Source organism: Petaurus breviceps, unplaced genomic scaffold, assembly GCF_028583685.1.
Source record: "Petaurus breviceps papuanus isolate PSGF00001 unplaced genomic scaffold, PetGlider_PUasm1.0 188, whole genome shotgun sequence".
Taxonomy (NCBI): Eukaryota; Metazoa; Chordata; class Mammalia; order Diprotodontia; family Petauridae; genus Petaurus; species Petaurus breviceps.
This window is the reverse complement of record NW_027185804.1, coordinates 37,018,045-37,042,801: the sequence shown is the minus strand read 5'-3', so window position 1 is coordinate 37,042,801 and position 24,757 is coordinate 37,018,045. Positions and strand designations below refer to the sequence as shown.

Sequence of the window (24,757 nt, the reverse complement as noted above, 5' to 3'; positions counted from 1 at the left end):
TCCATCTCTCTTCTCCACCTGTGTTTTGCCCTTTTTTTTTTTTTTTAATAAAGTCTACCCATCCAGAGCTGTATTCCTGTGCCAGGTCTCTTCTCACAAAAGTCTTGTTGAGACCTGGAGGTCCCATGTGCTTCTTTGAATCAATATCCCGATCTCCTCTGGCTTGTATAAACCCTCCCATGCTTTCTGGACATGTTTCACCCATATTCACTTGTAAAGTTGATGGTTTGAATCTAAGACTTCACATTTGTTCAGTTCATAAGCATTTTTAAAAGAAGCATTGTTAATATATTAGGTAGCAATCTGGCTTCTGATTGCAAAAGAACTGAGTTTAAGTCCCTCTTCTGACACTTATTGGCTTGGTGACCCTGGCAAATTCATTTGACTTCTCTGTGACTTATACAGATATATTTATTCCTGTCATCATTGGATGTGCTCCATCCAAAGGCCAGCAGCTTTTCATTCTGTTTTAATTTAAGGCTTAGTCTACAAATTCAGAACTCTTTCTCAAATACTATTTTTATCAGCTGTTCACTTGCATAACTGTTTTTCTTGTGTGAATTCTGTGCCTTCTGAGGACAGCAGTGATGGAAATGCTACCTGTACCCCTAAGGTCTTGAGATTTTTGCCCAAGACTTTCATAATCCTTAGCAATAATTTATAGATTCTTTCTGCACTATCACTTGTGTCAGTGGGAATCGCCCTATGTAGGTTGTAGTCCACTTTCCCAAAACACTCTTTTCATCATGTCACTCCTCTGTTAAAGGACCTCCATTGGGTTTCTTCTTCCAAGTCTAAACAGCTCTCGCCACTTGGCATTCAAGATGCTTCATGACACGGTCCCTGGACAAGGATCTCACTTCTAAGGGACCATCAGCTAAGTTGTTAATGTTCACATACAATCTAAAAAGTGACTTTTAGCACCTTGGGCCTTGTGCTTTTTGCCTCCATCACTCTAGAAATACAAGGGGGCAAAATATAGATCATTTTAGAGCTTTGTTTCATGTGTTTCTATAGTAAAAACAACAGTCACTAAGTACAATCGAAGCGAGGATGAGTCTCCCTGTATGTATTGTATGTATGCATTGGTCTTTGGAGAACAAATTGGATCATACCCAAAATCCTCTCTGGCTGGTGAAGTTTTCAAGGCCTGGCACTCTGCTGGCATAGCCTCTGAGAACCCACGGTCTCACACTGAAACAGGGGTAGGGCCTTTTCAGAGGAATGGAGCATTACAATGATATGTGGAGGAAGAGACGCATGAAGAGCCAGGGATCTGTCCTCACGGTGGGGTTAGGGCGTCCCTGGGTTTGAGTCCTACTTCTGAGGCTTCCTAGTGAGAACAGCAGAATCTTAGGGGGGCTTGGAGAATGTAGGGCGAAAAGGCATTCTTGTCTATTAATTTGTTTGATTCTGTTTTCCTGAAAACCATGGTCTTTTAATAGAGTTTATTAATTTTGCTTACTCGAGGATTTGTTGTTATAAACTGGGGAGGAAAAGACCTAAAATCGGGTGCCCATAGTTTGCAGTATTTAGCTATGGTACGATGAAGTAGGTATTTTTGTTCAGCGGAAATGTATCTTTTATACAATTGCAGTTGCCCCTTTTTTTGTCTTAAAGCACTTGGAGAGTGAGAAGGAAGGTGTCATTAGCTGCCTGGATCTCATCCTGAAGTGGCTCACCCTGAGGTTCTTTGATACCAATACAAGTGTCCTCATGAAAGCTCTGGAATACCTGAAATTACTCTTTACTCTGCTGAGCGATGAGGAGTATCACCTGACTGAGAACGAGGCATCGTCCTTCATCCCCTACCTCATCCTTAAGGTAGGCTGGCATTCCTCCTCTGAGAAAGGGAGCTGCTTTCCAGTAGGATTATTCTTGTCTCTCCTCTCCTCTTAGGTGGATTACACAGTGACACTCCCTTCTTTCTTTAAGAACAGAATATAGAGAGAGAAAAAGACATCAAAAATATTTTGCTTTACTGGATTTTTCTTTCTGATCAGGTTGGGGAGCCAAAAGATGTTATTCGCAAAGATGTTCGTGCCATCCTAAACCGGATGTGCCTTGTCTACCCAGCCAGCAAAATGTTCCCTTTTATCATGGAAGGAACCAAGTCCAAGAATTCCAAGCAGCGAGCAGGTATAGCATATAACTTAGTTTGGGGGCAAGAGTTCGAGTTCCCTGATTGATCAAGCAACCAGCATTTATTCAACAACTGCTGAATAAATGTACCTGCTGTGTATTGGGCACTGAAGAAAAAAGACAAATGAAAAAAATAGCCATGTGACCTTGGGCAAGTTACTTAACCCCAATTGCCCTCCAAAAAAACAAAGAAGACTTGAATAGTGAAATTCTTTGGAGTGGCCAAGTGGTGCAGTGAGTAAGAGTGCCAGCCCCAGAGTCGGGAGACCTGGGCCTCAGATACTTAACACCCACACAAAATAACTGGCCGTGTAACCCTGAGCAAGTTACTTAACCCCAATTGCTTAGGGGCGGCCAGGTGGCTCAGTGAGTAAGAGCACTGGTCCCAGCGTCAGAAGACCTGGGATCGGTTCCGGCCTCAGATACTCAGCACCCACACAAAAATAATAACTGGCCGTGTAACCTTGAGCAAGTTACTTAACCTCGATTGCTTAAAAAAAAAAAAAAGACAAATGAAAAGCAGGTTACAGAGGAATATCCTGTGTAGTTGATCCTAATTAAGGTTACACATGGCAAAGTCACACACCTTTAACTTAGGCTAGAACATTGTGGATGAGTTGTGTCCTCATGGACCCATGATGTCAGGAGATACAGGAACTACTCAGTAAATGACCTGGTGGCATAACCAAGTGCCGAGAGCTCAGTTGCCCCACAGCCCATGTGTTTCAGAGATGTTCTATAGAGGAGAGGCTGGCAGGGCCAAAGTAGTTTGGGATTTCAATGTGTCCCGAGGGAGCAAAGCTAGGTCACTGTACCGAGTGTCTCTCAGTCGTATCTGTGTTAGTCCAGCTTTTCTGGATGATTTGTTGGGTTTTCTCTTTGGTTTCCTTAGAATGCCTGGAAGAGCTAGGCTGTCTGGTTGAATCCTATGGCATGAATGTTTGCCAGCCAACCCCAGGAAAAGCCTTAAAGGAGATGGCTATCCACATTGGCGATCGAGATAACACTGTTCGAAATGCTGCCTTGAACACCATTGTGACCGTCTACAACGTGCACGGGGATCAGGTGTTCAAACTCATTGGAAATGTGAGTGACCTTTTTTTTTTTTTTTTTTTTTTGCTTTTTGGAGGGCAATTGGGGTTAAGCGATTTGCCCAAGGTCACACGGCTTGTTTTTTTGTGTGTTAAGTGTCTGAGGCCAAACTTGAACCCAGGTCCTCCTGACTCCAAGGCTGGTGCTGTATGTGGCGCCACCTAGCTGCCTCAGGGAATGACCTTTTTTCTTGGAGATAATCCCCTCATTGTCAGACTGGTGTGAACAGATGATCCCAGAACAGCCTGGGGTTTATCTCAGACCTTCAGTGTTTCATAGATAATCCCCTGAAGGAATTTAGCAAACCAGCTTTATGGCAGACCTAAAACTATGAATTGGAACAGTTCACTAACGTGGCTGGACCTTACTTCCACATAACAATAAGTAAACCACTTTATATCAATCAGTGTTAAGACTTTTCAAAGTACTTTGAAATGTATTATTGAGCAGCCCTTGGAGTAGATTGAATGGGTGGAGGTTTAAAAATACAGAAACTGAGACCAAAGAAAGAGGCAGGTGATCAGTGAGGAGGAGTAATCACACTGGCAAGGAGACTGAGCTTCACGTACTTCATATCTGCCCCCATCGTTGGCGGATGTTGGTTCTGCTTTATTCTTACTCTGTCAGTAATGTGCTCTCTCATAACACGAGTTAGTTATTAATTAGCAGTTATTGAAAGAGACTTCAGCTTTCTGTGCATTAACACAGGAAAAGTTTTTATCTATATGTATATCTATATATATATACACACAGCCAGTTCTTTCTTGACATAAGTGGAGAATTCCACAGACCTCCCCCTCCCCTCACAGGGCTGCCCCTCTGCTACCTCCTGCTGGGAGCTAGAGTCCAGGCCAGCATGGCCTCAAAGACTAATTTGCATAATGCAAATCTATGTAAAGTGTGAACTGTCTATATTCAAATGTGGGCGTTATATCTGTTTCCTCATATTTTTGCTCTATAGTCTCTGAAATCTAGTAGGGAAAACACATCAGTATTTTAAGGTCATCGAATGTAAAGATGCTTTGAATTCAATTTTGATTTGTCACACAGCTTTCTGAAAAGGACATGAGCATGCTGGAGGAAAGAATTAAGCGGTCTGCAAAGAGACCAGCGGCTGCCCCAATAAAACAGGTGGAAGAGAGACCTCAGAGAACTCAGAACTTGAACTCCAATGCCAACATGTTACGCAAGGGGCCGGCTGAGGACATGTCCTCCCGACTCAAGTATGTACTAGAAAGTGACCGTCTGAGGACGTCTTTGTGGTCTCTGCCCTTATGCTCAGAGCTTGTCCTGTAATGGGATCTTGAGTTCTTATAACCATTGTCTTGCATGACAGAGTGTCTGGGCAAATATTATGTAACAGTGTTTGATCCTTCCATCTTCATTGTCTTTGTCTTTGTCTTAAAACCTTTTCTAAATGGTATTGTGCCTTCTTTCACTGCTTCTCCGTGGACAGAATTATGTATCGCACTTACAGGATGTAAGTACTGCCTGCTAATTCCTGTTAGCAGGGCTCTTATATCTTTGTAACTTCTGACTTGGATTCATCCCCTCTGCAGGGTGACTGGCTTAGAGTTTAGAAGCAGGGTGGTGGGGGTGTCCATAAGGACAGATAGAGTTGAGTCCTCTTCCTGCTCAGTCATCTATAATCTGATCACTAATAGACGTAGCCATTCAATGCGAGGAGCCCATCTTCCTCCTGTTTATTGTTACTCTCAATAATAGTTAGATTCTGTTTGGGGGCAACAGCTAATAAATCAGCACACTCCAGAGCTGGCTTGGGGACTCAGAGCACATGGGGCACACAGCTGGGGTCACATACAAGGACCACGCTGACTCCTGTGAGCCCGTGAAGTGGTAACATCCAGAGTTCACGTGAACTGGCATCTGCTCCTTGCCACACATATTCCCTGGAAAAGAAGTATCTCCATGTCTGAGAGCTCTGTTCTGAACACTGCCGGAACCGCTCCTCACAATGAAGATGTCCTAAAAAGCAGTGACTTTGGTGCTGGATGTGGGCAGGAGAGCCCTCCCTTTGACCTCTTATGTTTAGTCACAAAGAGGTGGGCTCCGAGCCAGCTTTTGTGGTACCATACGTGCATATAGACGCAGTCTTGGTTCTTCTCCAAGTAAACTTGCATTCGTCTTTTGAGTGTAAATTAACTAATAGCTCCCCTTTCAGAATATCTCTGAGTCAGGGCAGTTAACAGCTGAGAGCCCTGATCAGGGACTCGAGCCAATCAGGGGGGTTGAGTGAAACCAGAAGTTAAACATTTGCTTGGAAGCTTTTTGGCTCCTGGTGGGCCTGCTCGTGCCACTTGATAAGGAGATCTACAGTCGTGCCATAAACCCCTTTTTGCTCCCCTTAGCCAAGCTCGCAGCTTAAGTGGGCACTCTGAAGCACCCCACACAGTACCCCGTGAATTCCAGCTGGACCTAGATGAAATAGAAAATGATAACGGTACCGTCCGATGTGAGATGCCAGCCCTGGTCCAGCACAAACTGGATGACATTTTTGAGCCAGTCCTTATTCCCGAACCCAAGTAAGTCCAAACTCTTCCCTCCAGAAAATCCTGTTTTCAGTCACCCTCAGTGGGGTAGGGATGGGAGCTGGGCAATATGAGGCATAAGCTGGCTAGAGCTGATTTGGCCTACATGGTAAATTTCCTGGTAGTAAGTCTTGGGCCTAACAGAAAGTGACATTTTCCAATTTCCATTGGCACCTGGCTTAGATGATTTAATTTCTCCCCCTTACCCTGCTTCCACCTAGGATTCGGGCTGTTTCTCCCCATTTTGATGACATGCACAGCAATACAGCATCCACAATCAACTTCATCATCTCCCAGGTTGCCAGTGGTGACATCAACACCAGCGTCCAGGCCCTAGCCCAGGTAAGAGGAGGCAATTGTGTATTTGAATTAGAGCTCTAGTCCCTGACCGCGAGAGTGATGAGTTGCACATTAGTGTGGCCACAGCATCAGGTGATGCGGGCTATGCTCAGTACGCATCTGGTGACAAACCAAGTGCACAGGGGCCATCTGACTCGCGGTGCTTCCTTTTGCTCTGTGTGGGACAGTGCTCACTTCATACAGCTTTGTGTGTGGGGATAGCAGGACTACTCCAGTGAAAATTTCAGAATTTTTGTTATTTAGACACAGTCTTTGTTCTTCTTCAAGTAAACTTACATTCATCTTTGAGTGTAAATTAACTAATACCTCCCCTTTCAGAATATCTCTGAGTTTTGTTATTTTGGGTCCTGCGACAATATTGTTTGCATAGAACGTGATGTTTTAAATGATAAATATAGAATCTTAGATTTGGCCAATGGAGAAAACCCAGAAGATGCACATTTTCATGTGCCTGCCTTGGCTGATTTTTAAATTAAACCCAGGCCTTCTGGAGGCACTGTCTTCATCAGTGCCAAGTAGTCCATTCAGAGTTTCATCGTTTGTCTTAGAAAAACATAGTTGGAACAGCGTGTCTTGGGATTTTGTCTATAGATTGATGAGGTCCTGAGACAGGAAGACAAATCAGAAGCTATGTCTGGCCACATCGACCAGTTCCTGATTGCCACTTTCATGCAGCTAAGACTAATCTACAACACGCATATGGCAGATGAGAAGCTCGACAAGGATGAGATCATCAAGTTATACAGCTGCATCATTGGAAACATGATTTCAGTAAGGCTCGAGCCCCCAACGAAGGGATCTCTCCTCTCTCGTTTCTCCCGTTCTGTTTGGTCAGTGCATGAAGGTCCTCCTACTGTATCCCAGGGGATTTGGGAGAATTTGAGACCTCTACAGCTGTACCTCGTGCACTGGTTGCTGCAGGACACAATGTGCCATAATTCTGTTTATTAGATAGTAAAATGAGCAGCTCGAGAACTGTTTGGAATAACTGTGCCTAATGCCCTTTGGGCACCCAGGAGTGCTGTGCTCACGTGGCTATGTCTAGGCAGTGTAATAGTCAGATAGTTAATGCTTCTTCATTCTTTGAACAATTTCTTTCACCCTCTCCTCCTTTACATTACTGGGAATGGAAGTCTGAATGTTCCTCCTGTTGTGAATGCTAGCTCTTTCAGATAGAGAACCTTGCCAGAGAGGCCTCCACTGGTGTTCTGAAAGACCTGATGCATGGCCTCATTACCTTAATGCTGGACTCTCGGATTGAGGATCTCGAGGAAGGACAACAAGTCTTCCGTTCTGTCAACCTCTTGGTAGTGAAGGTGCTAGAGAAATCAGACCAGACCAATATCCTAAGGTACAGCTTGACTCTCAGTGTTTAACCTGAAACAGTTCTTCCCCAGAACACCTAGCCCTAGGAGAGAGGCCTTTGCATGGAAAGGATGCCGCTGGGTCTGCTTAGGTTTGCCTAACAATTTGGACTGTCCTCTTTTCTCTGACAAAAGAAATGAGTCATCAATAATTACCTGTTGGGGTGGCTAGGTAGCACAGCAAGTAAGAGCACGGGCTCCAGTGTCAGGATGACCTGGAGATCGAATCCCAGGCTCAGACACTTAGCACCCACCCAGAAACACCTGGCTGTGTAACCTTGAGCAAGTTACTTAACCCCGATTGCTTAAAAAAAAAATAATTACCTGTCACTTTTGCTGACTGCTGATAATAGTTCAGTCAGTTATCTCATACAAGTTCAGCTACTTTGGAAATGGACAGTGGACTTAGTTGAAAACATTTTCATTCATGGTTCTTGTGTAGGGGACAGGCAGTAGTAAGTCTCAGAATGAGCTTACTCCACTCCTGCTCTTCTGCCATGGCTTGTCAGTGGAACCAAATCATTGATGAATGAAGCAACACTTATTAAGCCCTTACTCTGTGCCAAGCACAGACAACTCTAATGGGGGGAGATAGTACATGAAAAAACAGTCATTGGCAGGACCAGGAGGATTCTAAGGGTATAACACTGGGTCAGTGGCAAGGCCCAGGGGTCCTGGGCTGACGGTGCTGCCAGACTGCAGGGTAGATGGCAAGATCTAGAAGTCAGTGGCGGGGTAGGCACTGTGGCCTGCTGATCCTCCATGCATCTTATCAGAATCTGATCTGTGATTAGTTGAGCAGTCCAGAGGAGGGTGAGGGTAAAGGGCATAAAGCATCCCTGGGAGGGTGGTTCTTCCTGTCCCAGCCATCCTGGATGGGTTCTTGGACAGCCTTGGGTCTGGGAAGAGGGTGAGGGGAAAACCAAGGGGAGAAGCCGCTGGCCCTGAGAGGCCTTCCTGCAAACCAGGGAGAGATGGGTATAACAATGGGGAGTCTGTCAGCCTTGGTGCTCTTAAGTTATGTGTGGCATGCGAAGGAGTGAGCTTAGCAGGCTTATCTTTTTCCTAGATTGGTAGAGAATGCCCAGCAAGATGTGGACCAGCTCTCAGCAGCCTTGGCCTCTCGGGGTTGTGTTTAGTTTGAGGTTCAGGTCAACTTGTTGATGGTCTTTTTGGTTTTTAAATGCTGCTCCTTATCTTCTCCCTAGTGCCCTGCTTGTTCTACTCCAGGACAGCCTTCTAGCAACAGCTGGTTCTCCCAAGTTCTCTGAGCTTGTCATGAAGGTGAAGTCTCAATTCAGATGGGAGATGGGGAGGAGGGAGGAAGAAGGGAGCCAGCATCTGCATAGCCCCTCCAGGCAGTGCCAGGCACTGTGCGAAGCACTTTTTACACACATTATTTGAGTTTTACAATGACCCTGGGAGATAGATGCTTTTCTGATTCCTATTTTACAGTTGGAGAAATTGAGGACAATAGAGGTCAAATGATGTGCCCAGGGGGGTGGCTAGGTGGCACAGTGAATAGAGCACCGGCCCTGGAGTCAGGAGGACCTGAGTTCAAATGCAGCCTTAGACACTTGAAACACTTACTAGCCATGTGACTTTGGGCAAGTCACTTAACCCCAATGCCCTCCAAAAAAAAAAATGATGTGCCCAGGGTGACACACCTGGGGGGTCTGAGGTTGGATTTGAACGTAAAATGCACTGTGCCCCCATCGCTGCATACAGTGACACTCATTTGGAACTAAGATAGTAAGGGAGAAGCTCAGACTGAGCAAGTGCTCTCTCTCCTCAGCTCTGGTGGGTGTCCCATGTCTTCCCCATCGTAACTCAGGCCCACAAGATAACTGAAAGAATACTGTCATGCGTGGCGTCAGTTAATGATTACCTGCCACTTCTGTTGACTGCTAATAACAGTTCAGTCAGTTATCTCACACAAGCTCAGCTACTTTGAAAGTAGACACACTCTGCCCTCCTGACCGCGCTACCCAACAGGCTTTCTCTTGTAACAGATTTTTCTAAACGGCAGCACATCAGCAAAGCCCTTTAGCAGACTGGCTGCGTCTGACAGCACATATCAAATGTCATGCTCTTAGTTCCCCAGCTCCCCAGGAAGGTGTGGCCATTTCTACTCTTCTCCCAAGCCAAACCTGGATGTTGTAATGACGTGATGCCCAGTTTGGAGAAGGAGCCATTTCTCAGTGCTTTCCTTCTTTGCTTCCCCATTGGTCGGATTTGGCTGTAATCTTGAGTTTGAATGTCTGTATCAAACGTTTGACATGATTTCTTGCCTAAAGGAGATGCTTATGTTAGCAAGAGGCCTTCTGGATCCTCTTCCAGAACATTGCATTGAGTTCTAACGTAATAGGCCCTTCAGGCTCTATGCCCCCTGGAGATCTCTACATCGGGGCCTGTTTTCTAGTCCTAGGGATTCTGAGGAGCCCTCTAGTCGAGTGGGTGTGGTCTTTTAACCTCATCAGCCTGAACCAGACATGAGGCCAAACTGCAGAGGCCCAAAGCCATCCATGGGTCTTGCAGTAGGGACCTGTGTTTGGCCCAACTCAGCCTCTGTGAACCTCAAGTTTCCTTATCTGCCAAGGGATCCCTGCACTCACTGTAGGATGTGTGTGAGGAAAGGGGTTGGAAACTGGGAAGCACCCTTCCTAGCACTGAGGTGGGGGGAGGCGCACACTTGTACCCTTGGCCTCAAAAGGAGGACAAGTGCTGGGAATCATCTTTTACCAGCCCTCGCCGTGGGTGGCTGGATTTTGGTCTTTCATTTTTTGTGGTTTGCTTTTCCTTTTGTTTCTAACAGTGTCTCTGGAGAATGGTTCGACTTCTCCCCGATACCATCAACAGCATTAATCTGGACAGGATTCTCCTGGATATCCACATCTTCATGAAAGTCTTCCCCAAGGAAAAACTGAAACAGTGTAAAAGTGAATTCCCCATCCGGACCCTGAAAACTCTGCTGCACACCCTCTGCAAACTAAAGGGGCCCAAGGTGAGCAAAGGGATGAGTGGGTACCTGCTGGGCGGCCCGGGCAGCAGCACAGGCATGGCGTCACTGCTAGTGGGGCCCATTCTTTCTGTTCTCCCCAGATCCTGGACCACCTCACCATGATCGACAACAAAAATGAGTCTGAGCTGGAGGCCCACCTGTGCAGGATGATGAAGCACAGTCTGGACCAGATGGGAAGCAAGTCCGACAAGGAGACAGAGAAGGGAGCGTCTCGCATAGTGAGTGATGGGGGGGCCTTAGTAAGTGCTTGTTGGGGATACGGAGAGAAAATAGGTTAACCCCTCTGGTCAGGGGCCCTCATTGAAGGCCAGAAGCACCTGGTGTTCCATTAATGAAGTTGTATTGGTTTCTGATGTTGAACCAGTTGGTGTGTCAAGGACCATGGTGTTAGGAGCTTTCCTCTCTGAGTCATCCAGATTGTAGCTGCTGAGGAGGCCGGGGCTGTAGGTAGGACCTACAGGAGAAGTTAGGGGGCCACATATCCACAAAGGCTGTTTCAGTGGCCTGTGGCTTTGGTGACCAGACTGGAAGCAAGGCCATTGGTCAGGGTGAGGGAGGGCAAGGCCCACACTGGGGTTCCCAGGACTCAAGATCCTAGAATATCTCTACCTGTGAAGAAGTGGCTGTTGAAGTATTTGATGCCCCCTGGCACATGCTGCCTCTTATCTGCCTCACCAGGAGCAGTGGCTTGTGGGCACAGTGACTTCCTTTTCTACAGAATTTGGTGGAGCCCAAGTTTCTTATATGATGACATCCTTTGTATCTGTGGGCCAAAGTCATGTGTATTTTTTTATACCTCAAGAGAGATTTCTTGCCCAAGCATCAAAACCAAATCCAATATGATGATTGCTATTGTGTTTTGGAGAAATGGGCCCTGAGAGTCTTCAGCCATGAGTGGTACTTATCCAACACCTGGACAGGTCTGGCCTGTCATCATCACTGCACCCAACACAGGTCATGTACAAAACTAAAGGGCCATTGAAAACCTTGGTCTTAACTTTGTTTCTTGTCCTTAAACTCTTTAGGATGAAAAATCATCAAAGGCCAAAGTGAATGACTTCTTAGCTGAAATCTTTAAGAAGATTGGCTCCAAAGAGAACACTAAAGAGGTAAGAGAGGAGGTGGTCCAGCTGAGAATTGTCTTCATGGAAGCAAGTCTTCAGTCTCTGCTCTGCAGCTAATGGCTTCTGCTCTTGCTCCCTTCTTCATTAATCAGGGCCTCGCAGAGCTGTATGAATACAAGAAGAAATACTCTGATGCAGACATTGAGCCCTTCCTGAAAAACTCCTCTCAGTTCTTCCAGAGCTACGTAGAGCGAGGCCTCCGGGTGATAGAGATGGAGAGGGAAGGCAAAGGACGTATTCCCTCTTCAACAGGTAGGATGTCCTCCAAGCGTGAGGCAGACAGAGCTCCCAAGCCCAGGAGTCAGCGGGTGCCTGTCATATTGTCATTGTTTCCACAAAGAAGAAAAAGACATGGGATTTATTGCTTGTGGGGTCAGGAAAACCTGGATAATTGAATTAGGGCATAAAGCCTTGTGCGTTGGGCTTTTTCAGGGGAGGGAGACAGTGGTAGAAGGAGGAGCGTTCATCCAGAGAAAGTGCTTGGCTTTGTTCCCTAAGCTAGCGAGAGGAACTGACTCTCTAACTCCTGCTCCTATCAGACACTGGAATTAGATTCATTCAGTTCAGCACACATCTGCATGCTTCCTGTGTACAAAGTATCGTGCTAGCGTCTTCACTGTAATTGAAAAATAAATTCCATGAAGTCCCCAGCTCAAGATTCGCTCACACAGAATGGTGCCAGGGAGCAGCTGGAGAAAGGCTCGGTCGCCCTCTCAGTTTTAAATGTTAGCAACAGGATCCACATAGTATAGAATGTGAAGCAATCAGGCACAAGTTTGTGAGTGTACTCAAAGGTCCAATTTTCACCTTCCTCTTAGAATATGTAACTTTGATGAGTTTACTGTCCCTTTTGGAAGTAGGGCCGCCCATCAGGTAGTGTACCCCTACAGGCATTTTCTGCGCCAACTATTCATCCAGCATTTTGGCTCCTCCTTTCCTAAAAAGTCTCTGAAACACACCATCTCCTTGGGCCTTTGGGTGCCTTTCACAGTTTTTAAGGTGAATTCCTCTCTAATTCTTCTGCTTCCTGAAACAGCTGTTTCTCCAGATACCTATGGTTCTGCCCCAATCCTGGAAGACCTAGTTTTCCCATAGTTTGCTCATTTATGTTGCCCTAGGAGTTCTGAGAAGCCATAGTCCCTGTGTTCTTTGGATGGACTGGTCTCTGTTGACACTAAGTGAATTCCTGAGATCTTATTGCTATGGTATCCACTCCAGACTCTGCATTTTAGAAATAAAAGATGGGCTTTAGCTCTCTCCCTGAGCTGTGCCCTGGTAGGCTTTGAAGCCTACTAGATAACCCTCACCAGGGATCTCATCAGGACAGAGGATACACATGGGCATGAGGGAGAGCCCAAGGAGGTGCGTGCACCAGTGGGCCACCAGGCCTCTTGCCTGACTGTTGTGTCTTGGGCTTCCTCCCTCTTAGGGATTTCTCCTCAGATGGAGGTATCCTGTGTCCCCCCTCCTACAAGCACAGTGTCCTCTGTGGGAAACACAAATGGAGAGGAGGTGGGCCCCTCTGTCTACCTGGAGCGGCTGAAGATCCTGCGGCAGCGATGTGGCCTAGAGAACAGCAAGGTAAGAGCGGCCTTTCTGCTGGGCTGGGGGGCGTGCATCCTGGCCAGAGCCCGTGAGCATCCGTATCCTCTTCTCCTGCCAGCAGGATGACAGGCCCGCGCTGACCCTGCTCTCCAAGCCGTCAGGGCCCGCCGTGGTCTCCTCCACAGACATGCTGCACAGTAAGCTCTCTCAGATCCGGGAGTCCCGGGAACAGCACCAGCACCTCGACCTGGATTCCAACCAGATGCACTCAGTCGCCACCTCCTCCTCCTCCTCCTCCACAGCTGCTAACATCGATGACTTGAAAAAAAGACTGGAGAGAATAAAGAGCAGTCGCAAATGAGGGTGCCCACGCGCTCCCCAGCTTTAGTTTACTCAGCTAGAAGTCTTCGTAGTGCAGAGCGGTCTGCCCGGGCCTGGGCGGTACAGGCGCTGCGGACCTGCGGGGGGATGAGTCGTTATGGCACAAGTCTCTCTGTACATACTCTGCTTCTCTCCATGAGCATCCTGCCCATACAAGACTGTCTGTGTGTTAGTTTAGTGTACAGACCTGTAAACAGCCACCCTTCTCTGCTCAGACTGTGTTCTCTTCTCTTTTTTTAATTGCTATTATTTGTAAAGTTGACTTAATATTTCCTAGCTCTTGTCTGTTAGAAACTCTTTAGTGGTTTTCCTTTGAGTTTGTGAGCTCTCCTCTGTAACCCTAAAGGGCCGGTCTATTCTGTATGGACGCATGGCATGATAAAGCTAATTTAAGTGTCTTTTGTAAATAAAGTTTGCATTAACTCTAACTGTCTAACAAGAACCAGCCCCGTAGTGGGGAAGGTAGAGCTCACTGTTGCCTGGGCCATCCGTGGCTTAGCCAGTCATGGGTAGATGGCTCACTTCAGGTGGAGTGTGACCTTTTTTCTTGGCTCCTGGACACAGGACATACACCCCATCTGCCTGACTCTCCAGGAGGCTCCAGGAAGCTCTTACCCCCTCTGTTAGGGGCACCTCTTCAGCTTCTGCCCTGGCTTTCCAGCTGCTGCTCAATCTAATGGAGCCCATTGTAGTTCTGGGCCCTGCTAGCCCATCACTCTGGAGGGGTTCACCTTGTCTTCGGATTAAGAGGAGCCTCCCATGGGACTATGCCACCACATGTACCCATGGGTCCCAAGACAATGCCAGGGCCCGGCCAAGCTCAGTAGAAGCAGTTGTTCTCAGGATCACTTGGGTGTAACCCCAGGGCGTGGGCCTTGGAGCCAGGAAGCAGCTCTTTAGGGATCTTGGGCCCTTGGCCTCCTCCCCCATGGCTGCCTCAGGGCCGATTGGCCTGAGGATGGCCTTTCTGCTCAGTGAGGCCAATGTAAATGGAATCCACAGGTTCTTATATAAGGAGTGCTGTAAGTCCTCCCCAACACTTAAATCATAATAAAGGAGACTAAAGACCAGTTCAAAAGCAGCTGATGCATGTGTGAAAGAGACTGGAGTGAAACCTGTCTGGAGCATGTGGTCTGACGTGTGCTGTGCCCTGCCCTGCCCACCTGCAATTGACTTGGTCTGCTTGGGGCTCGAGGCTCAGACTGTTGGACTCTCCAGCCCTGAGCAGCTGGCTTTCCCTCCCTGGGCTTTGTCCGAGGAGAGGCTTCTGAGCAGCTTTGTCTTGTACTGTGTGTTCAGTGACTGCCCCACTGTCTGAGCTAAGCTCCCCTTGTTCACTGGGAACCCTCACTCCTACCATCATGGGGGAAGAAGAATTAAACAGCTTCGGTCTAGATAAGGAGACACTCATCAGTAGTTTATTCAGCATCCAGGGACTGATAAAACCAGCCAGCATTGACAGAGCCCCAAGAGTGAAGCCATCCCTATCAAGGGGCTTATGTTCTGCCCAGGAAAAGAAGGCCTCTCCATTCTCTGTTTGGAGGGCCCCTGGCGAGGCCACACTCCAAAAGGCAGTCAGTCCCCTGGTTTTATTAAGGCCTTTGCATGTGTCAAGTGCTTCACCTCCCATCATTCTCTCACCTAGGGGCCAGATCCTCTGGCCTGCCAGAAGCTGGTCTGTGGGTGTGGGGACTGAAGCCCAAGACCACTTCTGGTGTCCCTTGAGCTGGACTTTCTGTATTAGAAGGGATTTCCCACCATCATGCCTAGAAGGCAGTGTGTCACCATGGAAAGAGCACTGGCACCAAGCCAGACCTCTGGCTTCTAATCGCTCCTCTGAGATGAAGGGTCTTTAGAACTGTGGGCAAACAGCCATCGAGCCGCTTTCTTTCCTTATGAAATGAGAGGGTTAGACTTGATTTGCCTCCAAGCCCCGTGCAGCTCTGGGACTGTGGCTGTAACATCCAACCCCTTTCTTACTTTAGGGCTACAAGATAAGGTCAGAGAGGGCCAAGGGAGGTTTGTATATCAGGGCAGAGATAACATCCTTTAGACTTGGGCCTCCAGGCCAAGGCAATTGAGAAACGGCCTTTGCATGGCTCAAATCAGCCTCGAAGCCGTGTGACCCTGGGCAAGTCACTTCATCTAGCCTCAGTTTCCTCATCTGTAAAGTGGCGATGATAACACCACCTACCCTTCCCCCCAGTCTGTGGGGATCCAGTGAGATCCTTGTGAAACACTTAAGTTCCATGTAAATGCTGTCACTCCGTCTATTGTCAAGCCTAAACTTCTGGCCATGGCTCCTGGCTTCCCCTCCCCCAGCACTCTGAGGGGCTTCCTCCAGCCAGGATGCCTGTGGCACCAACCCGGGGCTCCTCACTGGCCTGGTAGGCCTCTCAGCATTCCTCCTACAATGTAGGGACCACAAGGGAACCCAGAAAGCCAGCTGGAGGCTGCCCAGTTCAGAGGACAGATCATTCTGTTTTGGAAAAGTGCTGCCCAGGACGTTGTGAGCTTTTTGGACAGCTACATCATCCTGTGGTCACCTATGGAGGTCGCCTATGCCTCATTCATCTCGCTTTCATGAGAACTGTTTTTCGAACCCAAGTAAATGTTAGGACATCCCCCAAAGTCTCAGGACAGTTTCAAGCTTTAAAAACCAGAAATAATGGAAGAGAACAGAACGAGCATTTGTAGAACACTTGCTGTGGTCCCGGGCACTGTGCTTTACAAATAGTTAACATTTGCTTATATTGCTCTTTTGGTCCTCACGACAATCCTGGGAGTAGGTGCTGTTATCCCCATTTTACAGCTGAAGAGACGGAGGCAGATGTGGAGTGACCTGCCCAGGGTCACAAAGCTAGTGCGTGTCTGAAGTTGGATTTGAACTCAAGTCCTCCTCACTCCAGACCCAATGCTCTACCCACTGTGCCACCCAGCTGCCCGGTGTATAAACGCTACTACTACGAAAAGCAACATCTGAAAAATTTAGTATTTCAAATTTTTACAGATTGATGTTTCTTAATAAAATTCATGACCACTTTTCTTGTGAACTTTGCAAAAAACTCACCAGCTGCTCCCCAGAGACTAGGGGTTTGCCTTTGTAATCCCAGCCTTAAGGTCACCTGAAGAAAGAGGTTTGGATGCAGAGGGGACAGCTTGGATGACACCATAAGAAAACAGATCGATCAGGTCACTGGAGTGACTGCAGCCAAGGGACCTCTTATGTACATCCCCAGGTAGGAGAAAGGTCTGTCCAGAAACTGTTGCACAGTCAGTGCAGAAGGACAGGGATCTGTTGTGTTCAAAGAAGGTTCATTCAAAATTCACCAAGCTAAGCAAATGTAAAAAGTCTAAATTCTCAAATGATGGTGTGTGTGTGGCATTTTTACTTCGGAAGTTATTAGAAATTAAGGATTTAGGGATCCCCTCTGTTAGATTCAGCCCCATGTTCTATTTGTAACCTGACTTGGCTAGTGTGTTAGCAGAACTTTTTAGCTTGGTGTCATTTGCAAATTGGGTAAAGATGGCATCTATGCCTTTATCCAAGGGGCAGCGAGGTAGCACAGTGGATGGAGTAGCTGGCCTGGAGTGAGGAAGATAAGAACTCAAGGCCAGCATCAGACCTAGCTGTGTGAACCTCAGGAAGTCACTTAACACCGTTTGCCTCAGTTTCCTCATCTTTAAAATGAGCCAGCAAAGGAAGTGGCAAAGCACTCTAGTGTCTTTGCCAAGAAAACCCCAATGGGTCCTGGCGATGAACCAACAATGCCTTTATCCAAATTTTTGACAAAAATCTTCAGTAGCACAAGACCAAGCACTGAACCCTGGGATATTCTACTGGAGACTTGTCAAGCTGATACCAAACCCAACACCTGCATCTTGCCTTTCATGTGCTCCATCCATTCATTCCCCTGTACCACTCAACTCCATAGGAACATAGAGATTTCAGTCCCAAGGGACGTGCTATGGAAGGCACATTGGTCCTCTCCGATAGCCTTAAAGACCAGATACTTCACTTGTTTTTTAAAAAATCATAAGTTCCAATTCCTTTTCCAATTTATAAACAGGCAACCCAGTGGACTGCTATAGATTAGATCATGGGGGTTGGAGTCTGCAAGACCTGCCTCAGAGACATAGTAGCCAAGTGACCCTATTAACCTCTCAGCATCAATCTCTTCATCTGTAAAATGGGGATAATGATACCACCCAGTTCTCAGGGTTGGAATGATGAAATCAGAGAACGTGTAAAATCCTTTACAACCCTTAAAATGCCACCTCTGATCAAGGAAGTCTATGTGTGGAGGGGGTTAGTCTTGGTGAGAAGGGCCGCCTCTTCATCAGAGACCTGAGTGAAGGAAGAGAGAATGGAGACTGAGGTCATCCTTGTTTTCACTAACCTCTAAATGAAACCTGGTATTTTCTTTAATTGTTTAAAAGCATGATTCAGATAGGGAGTCCATAGGCTTTCCTAAACTGCGAACCCTCGCATTCAGTGGTGATTTATTTTCCAAAGTTGGTTCCGTTCGGTCCATATGGTGGCTTGGTTCTTAGATGTCCTGAGCAGCCCTTCTGGGGGGCTATCTGAGCCCAGGATGAGGAGCTGAGCATGAGAAGTGGAATAGCCAGAGCTCATAAAGGGAAAGACTTTTATTGGGAAATAGATATTTTAGAAATAAAAAACAAAACCTTCCCACTTCATTGGGGAGGGGGGAGACCTCTCCAGTTCATGCTCTTTGCTCAGGGTCAGGGATAGGGCCTTACAGGTGGGCCCCTAAAGTCCCAGTCGATCAATGGTTTTCTGTATCCATTTCTTCAGACGGAAAACATGAGTATAGAAGCCATATTTCCCATCCCGGTCGCAGCCTTCACCCCAGGACACAATTCCCATTTGGTACCAGCGATTGTCAAAAGGGCTCTTAGAGAAGACAGGATTTAAGATGTCAGAGGGATGCTTCCATCTGCCCTCCCTAGTAACTGCCTCTTCAAACCACCATCCCTACTCCATGCCAGGGATAGTGCCAGGCAGTGTAATTCTTGCGCATGAGACAGAGAGGAGTGGGATGGAAGTGGTCTCTCTTTGGGTGTATCAAGCCCAACCCAGAATGATGCTGTTAACTCCCTCTAAATAGTGGAACCCTGGGACAAAGCTCCACTGGCCTTGGCCTAATTTTAGATCTGTCCAGGGCCCTTTCCCAGTCCATCTACCCAGAAGTGACACTCACCTTCATAACAAAAGGTCCCCCACTGTCCCCTTCACAAGAATCCCCTCGTTTCTCATCATCAGGTTTGTACCCTAGAGAGGGGTTGATAGGCATTTGCTTCAGAAATTAGACCCTTGCCCACTGTGCCTATCCCCAAGGACACCTGAGTGGAGATGACCTGGGCAGCAGGCCAAGCTGGTCTCTTCCCACTTTTCCTCTGATTGCTTGAGTGGACCTTGAACCTTGAGCTGCTTCTTCCAACCCCTCCTCCCATCCCACAAACTTGCCAGCACAGAACATGTTGTCCGTGATTTTGATCCGGGTGGAGGCCCGACAAATGGCCTGCTCTACGATGGGGAGATTAATTTTCTGCATGAGGGTGGGCAGGTTGTCATTTGGGGAGGTCCACGTCTCCTTCAGGTTGCCCCAGCCAGTGACCCTCCCTTTGTACCCAGACAGGAATAACCTGGGGAGGGAAGAGAGGGAGATGAGGGAGAGTGAATGTAGAACCCAGCCAGCAGTGGCCTAACCCCTCCCAGGGTCCATCCCTTCCTTCTGCAATGCCTCCCCCTCCAGACCAGGCACCCCCTGTGCCTGAGCTATACTTGTGGACAATGTCCTTGGAAGGCAGGCAGACTGGATGGATGTAGTCAGTGAAGGTGATGGGTTGTTTCAGCTTCAGCAGGGCGATGTCTCGGTCCAAATTCTCCTTCCAGTTGTATTTGGGGTGGATCAGGATCTTCTCCAGCTTGGCTATCTTCTCCATGGAACGTTCATACCTGTCCAGAACCCAGCATGGGGGTGAAGGGGATTCCCAAAGGCTCTTGGGAAGGAGGCCTAGAACAGGGCCTTGTCCTGGTGTCTTGTGGGGAGCCCCATCCTCCCACATGTTGAGTTTAATTTCCTTCCCTTATCTGCATCTCCCCTGTTAGACTGGGAGCCCCGTGAGGGCAGGGACTGTGAGGTTTTGCCTTTCTTTGTACCCCCAGTGCTTAGCCCAGTGCCTGGCCCATAAGAAATACCCCTAATAAACACTTGTTGACTTCACTCAGCCCCCTTTCATGAAAGCCCATTATTTTAAGCATAGACATACACCCTTCTCAGCCTCAGTTTCAACCCTTTTAAAATGAGGGAGATATGAGATACAGCCTGAGATAGAGATTTTTGGCCATGACAGACACGTGAGAATGTGATTTCTTGACTGTGCCTATTTGTCACATAGGTTTTGTTTTCTCTTCCCCAATGGAGTAGAGGGGAGGTCAGAAGGAGAGAAAAATGAAGGCTTCTTAATTAGACAATAAATAAATAAAAGCAAATTTTTAAAACAAATCCATAGACCTGGAACAAAGCCACAGTCAGCCACGGTCAGCCATCCCTAAAACTGACTGATTGAATGGGAGGGCTGGAACCTTGGCTTCCCAGGACTGAGAGAGAAGCAGAGACGTGCTTCATGAAGCACAATATCCACATTTGTTTTTTCCAAATGAGGGGAGTGGACTAGATTTTTAAGGACCATCCAAGACTTCTCTCCTAGGAGCACCATCATCCCTAAGGATCCCACTTTACAGATGAGGGAAACTGAGGCTCAGAATGGCTCAACAGCTCACAAACACAGCTAGGGAGCACCCAAGGCAGTATTTGAACCCAGGTCTCCTGAATTCGAGCCCATTTATCACTCTATTGCAGCCCTCTATCAGATTGGACCAAGGATAAGCCATTGGCCAGGGTCAGACTTCTCCCTGGCTCTCTCTGGGCCAGGGGGCTCACTTCCTAGGAAGGCTGTCCTGCCTACACCTGCCCCAGCCCCACTCCATACTTGGAGCGATGGTGTTTTCCAATGCGCACTAGCAGTTCTTCCACAGTGAAGTTCTTGTCCCATGGGGGGTAGAAGAGGCAGTGGGCCGCGGTGAGGATCCACCGATCACTTATGAGACTGGCTCCACACAGCAGTTCCTGAGGGGACTTCCGGAAAAGCATCACCTGCCTGGACACAGAAGGGGACCCCCGGAGTCACTCACTGCTCCCCTGGGCCCTCAAGCTGGAGCACTGCCCTTCAAATCCTCAAAAACACTCAAAACCAAGGCCATCCTGAGAACGTAGGTGATGTTAGTGAGCTTAGCCCTATTTTACAAATGAAGAAAGGTTAGGTTCCCTACTCATCATCAGGCAGGTAGTAAGTGTCTGAGCTGGGACCTGAAGCCCTATGCTATGACTGATCCATTCACTAATCCATAGTCGAGCTGGTGATTAAATGTGATCAGGGAGTGATGTCAAATGGAAGGAGCTGAGGAGACAGCTGGGGGGTTGGGGGAAGGGGATCTGAGCAGGAACTAGGAGGAGAGGGAGGTCTTGTGGCCCAAAGGGATGGCAGAGGCAATGGGAAGCCTTTGTAGGACCCAGGCGAGAAGCCACTTTCAAGAAGGTGATGGTGAGAGGGAGAGACTGGTAATAAGAGACAGATACAGAGAGAGGGATAGAGAACAAAGAAAGAGAGAGGAAGGAAGAGAGGACAGAGAAGAGAGAGAGATACAGAGAGAGAGAAGGATAGAGAACAAAGAAAGAGAGATATGGAGAAAGGAAGGGAGAGAGAAGGACAGAGAGATACAGAGAGAGAGAAGGATAGAGAACAAAGAAAGAGAGACATAGAGAGAGAGAAGGACAGAGAAGAGAGAGTAAAAGAGAGAGACTTAGAGAGAGGAAGGGTCAGACAGAGAGAAGAGAAAAACAGAGGAGGGGCGACTCCTGGGGCTAAGTCCAGGCAGAGCCTGGGGGGTTGAGGTGAAGGGCCCAGGGAGGGGTCTCAGTCGCACTACAGAGCAGGAAGGGGAGGAGGCTGGGAGCCAAGGGAGCTGCTGCAGCTCACAGCAGGTCTGCTTCAGTCTCCAACTCAATAAATGATTAAGCACCCACTGTGTGTTAGTCGTTGTGCCAAGGGCTGGGGGGTTTCCAGTCCTCTCTGGGTCTGGAAGGGCCTCCTCTACAGGAGGGGTCATTTAAGCTGTCCTTGGCAGTTCTGTAAGGAGGGAATGCATTCCCAGACATGGAGCATAGCTTTTGCAAAGGCATGGAGGTGGGAAACAATCTCCCAAAAGAGGAAAAGCAAGTAACCCCATAAAGTAGCAGATTGGATTTTTTTCCTCTTTTTTCTTTTTTAAGGCAATTGGACTTAAGTGACTTGCCCAGGGTCACACAGCTAGTAAGTATCTGAGGCTGGATTTGAACTCAGGGTCTTCCTCACATCAGGGCTAATGCTCTGTCCACTGTGCCACCTCACTGCCCCCAGTAGAATGGATTGTTAGATTTAAGGGTGAGTGAGTGGTAGGGTGGTGTTGGTGAAGAGAGAGCACTTTCAGGTGTCTCCCCTCTGCCTCAAGACCGCCCCAGGGAGGGAGAAGGGAGAAGTTGGAGGCATTGGGGAGTGGCCGGGGACGTGAAGAGGCCAGGCTCAGGGAGAGGGGCCCGAGGCTCACCAGGGGGCAGTGCCCAGCTCAGCGTCATCCCCGTGCACGATGCGCCCGCCAATGTAGGAATCCAGCAGTTCCTGCTCGCTGTTGTCCTGCAGGCCCTTCTTCTCAAACAGGGGCCGGAGGCCACAGTCTGCAAAGCCAGAGGGGCCCTGGTGAGGCCAGGCCCCCCCTGCCCACCCTGTGCCAGGCCCTGCTCTGGCCACCCTGCGGCACCTGCTTCTCCGGCACCAAAGGTCTTCTCATTAAAGAACACTTGGTACTCCTGAACTGTGCTTCGGCCCGCGATGGTCTCTGGCTCCGGCTCTAAGTCTCCATCCACCTCATCCACAGGGCTGTCTGGGGACAGGACAGGTGGTGCAGGGAAATCGTGAGCTCCATGGGCCCCTGACCTCCCTCCCCAGGCTCCATGAAGGCAGGGACTTCCCTTGTCTTGGATTTCCTCACTCAGGGCCTTGCTCACACATATTAGCTGCCCAATGGTTATTGCTGAAGAAGTGGGTCCTGGCCAAGTCCCCACTTGCCAGCCCAGGGGAACCATTGGGATGAATGGGGCAGCAAGGTGGCGATATGGGAGTCAGAGGCTGGCCACTCACTTCCCATGTGACATTGGGTTCCAAAGCCCCAGTTCTGCCATTCTAGGATCCTCTGAATCTTCCCCACCTCCCACCCCCCAGCCAGTCTCCTCACCCCGAGTCCACCCTCCATCCCGTTTCCCCATCCCTTCCCCCACTTCCCACCTCTCCCAAGCTCCAGAAAGATGCTGATGGGGCCAATGGTCTTGGGCCCCATCCTCTACCCAAAGCCTTGGCTCCCTTGAGTCACTCGGGGCATCGGCCTCGGCCTTGGCTCACCGCAGTAGGTGATCTGGCAGTACTCGGGATGGATGGGGTTCCCAGCCACAAAGCACCAGAGTCCTTCCTCGTCACCATCTGGATTCCGGCAGTAGTTCTCGTCCAGGGACAAGGCAGGATCAAAACTGTTCTCCTTGAGAAGCGGCTTCAGCTGCTCAGAGGCCCAGGGCAGGCAGGGGGCCCCGGAAATACTGACAGCGATGTGTCCCTGGTACTTCCGGCCTTCGTCAGGGACACAAGGCTGCGTGCTCTTTGGGGCCCTTGGGGTCAGAGGCACAGTGAAGCTGTTATCCTTTCCTGGAACAATTGGGAACCAATTCATCAGAGACGATTTCCTGAGAGTCTGTTCTGTGCCCAGCCCCATGGGAAGCACCCAAGATAGTCAGAGGTCAACGCCTTCATTTTACAGATAATGACACTGGGGAAAGCAAGATCTTTGTTTGGTTTTTAGGATGGCAGAGACTTGGGTGTGTCTGTAGGCAGCAGGGATGGGGTTATCTGACAGGGAGATATTGGAGGGGTGAAGCAATACAAGGGAATTTTGAAGAAGTCTCTGTGACCAGGGTGATCGCCAGCTAATGGGGGTCTGAAGAATTCCCTTGCTGCAGGGAGGGCTCAGCTGAGGTCGGATCACTGAAGCGCTAGTGGATGGTCAGCCTGGGTTAGAGGACTTCCTCCAGTTCTTTTCTATATGGGGAAAAGATGGTGGGACTGATCTAGGGCTGGGGTTTGGCAAAGCATGAGGGGCATGGGAGCAAAGGACAGTGTGGAGTTGAGGTTGGCAAGAGAGGAAAGTGAAGGGCAGGGTAAGTGTTACCCTGAGAGAGGGCTGAGGAGAACCAAGAACAGGTCTTGGGTGGGGAGTGGGAGAGTCTTTAAGAGAGATGAAATCAGGAGGTTATGATCAGAGAAGGGACCTGGGCTCAGGCTCTGATGGTGGAACAAGGACACTCGTGGGGAATAAGATGTAGGGCAGACAGTCTTAACTTACTTTGTGTGTCCTGGCCCTACTGGGCAGGCCGTCTGGTGAAGCCTGTGGACCCCATGTTTTTAAATGCGTAAGATAAAATACATAGGATTACAAAGCAAACCAGTTATGTTGGAGTGCAGCTATAAAAACATTTTAAACAAAGTTCGGAGATCCCAGGCTAAGAACATGATCTAGGTAGGGTGTGGCCATCCCAGGATATGCCTGAGGTGAAGGTCTTGGGGATACCGACAAACTGGGAGGGCCGAGAGTTTGAGGGTATGAAGACCCCTGTGCTGAAGGCCCCTAGTGCAGAAGGGCAGAGGTTGGGAAAGTGAGGAAGACAGTGAGCCAGGCCCTGAGCTCCTGGAGAAAGGAAGAGGGGCTTGGGGGCCAGTCAGCAACAGCTGCTGTGATTCAGAGACGGGAGATAAAAGTGGAGAGTAAACTTCAGAGGAGGAGAGGGTGCTGCAAGCCGCCTTCCGCCTCGCTTCTAGGACCAGCCTGCCTTCTAGGACCGGCCTCTCTGGGCCCTGCTGTCTTATGGGCCAGAAATGGGGTCTGACCAGATGATTCCAAGGGCTTCCCGCCCCAGAACCCTACTGATAATGCTGCACAGTAGGCTAACTGGCAGCCCAGGGTGAGGTATTGTGATCATTTGGCCCAGCCTCAGGGTGCTGCCTCCCCCC

General features: G+C 48.6%; 2 protein-coding genes and 1 non-coding gene across 7 annotated transcripts in view; 2 read left to right on the top strand and 1 right to left on the bottom strand.

Moving 5' to 3' along the window:
- Nucleotides 1–14,007, top strand: part of CKAP5 (cytoskeleton associated protein 5) — a 90,121-nt gene extending 76,114 nt beyond the window's left edge. For 4 of the 5 annotated variants that reach the window (XM_069091543.1, XM_069091546.1, XM_069091544.1 and 1 more), the window contains 15 exons: nucleotides 1,621–1,824; nucleotides 2,004–2,139; nucleotides 3,035–3,228; nucleotides 4,285–4,457; nucleotides 5,604–5,777; nucleotides 6,005–6,125; nucleotides 6,735–6,914; nucleotides 7,307–7,494; nucleotides 8,716–8,791; nucleotides 10,323–10,511; nucleotides 10,610–10,747; nucleotides 11,555–11,638; nucleotides 11,746–11,905; nucleotides 13,083–13,234; nucleotides 13,317–14,007. In XM_069091543.1, the coding sequence (XP_068947644.1) occupies nucleotides 1,621–1,824; nucleotides 2,004–2,139; nucleotides 3,035–3,228; nucleotides 4,285–4,457; nucleotides 5,604–5,777; nucleotides 6,005–6,125; nucleotides 6,735–6,914; nucleotides 7,307–7,494; nucleotides 8,716–8,791; nucleotides 10,323–10,511; nucleotides 10,610–10,747; nucleotides 11,555–11,638; nucleotides 11,746–11,905; nucleotides 13,083–13,234; nucleotides 13,317–13,559 (2,412 nt within the window). In that variant the 3' untranslated portion in view covers nucleotides 13,560–14,007. The remainder of the gene's footprint in view (nucleotides 1–1,620; nucleotides 1,825–2,003; nucleotides 2,140–3,034; nucleotides 3,229–4,284; nucleotides 4,458–5,603; nucleotides 5,778–6,004; nucleotides 6,126–6,734; nucleotides 6,915–7,306; nucleotides 7,495–8,715; nucleotides 8,792–10,322; nucleotides 10,512–10,609; nucleotides 10,748–11,554; nucleotides 11,639–11,745; nucleotides 11,906–13,082; nucleotides 13,235–13,316) is intronic. The other variant, XM_069091547.1, reaches the window with a different exon arrangement.
- Nucleotides 6,173–6,282, top strand: LOC138163935 (small nucleolar RNA SNORD67). Its single transcript, XR_011168960.1, has one exon. It is a non-coding gene; the product is annotated as a small nucleolar RNA SNORD67 (small nucleolar RNA).
- A 4,207-nt stretch (nucleotides 14,008–18,214) lies between the features above and the next one.
- The window catches only part of F2 (coagulation factor II, thrombin), an 8,380-nt gene continuing 1,837 nt past the window's right edge, over nucleotides 18,215–24,757 (bottom strand). The window contains exons 5-13 of the mRNA XM_069091096.1: nucleotides 24,318–24,434; nucleotides 23,102–23,467; nucleotides 22,464–22,586; nucleotides 22,254–22,380; nucleotides 20,600–20,767; nucleotides 19,389–19,562; nucleotides 19,071–19,249; nucleotides 18,805–18,875; nucleotides 18,215–18,497 (exon numbers count right to left, since the gene is read on the bottom strand). Of these exons, the coding sequence (XP_068947197.1) occupies nucleotides 18,354–18,497; nucleotides 18,805–18,875; nucleotides 19,071–19,249; nucleotides 19,389–19,562; nucleotides 20,600–20,767; nucleotides 22,254–22,380; nucleotides 22,464–22,586; nucleotides 23,102–23,467; nucleotides 24,318–24,434 (1,469 nt within the window). The 3' untranslated portion in view covers nucleotides 18,215–18,353. The remainder of the gene's footprint in view (nucleotides 18,498–18,804; nucleotides 18,876–19,070; nucleotides 19,250–19,388; nucleotides 19,563–20,599; nucleotides 20,768–22,253; nucleotides 22,381–22,463; nucleotides 22,587–23,101; nucleotides 23,468–24,317; nucleotides 24,435–24,757) is intronic.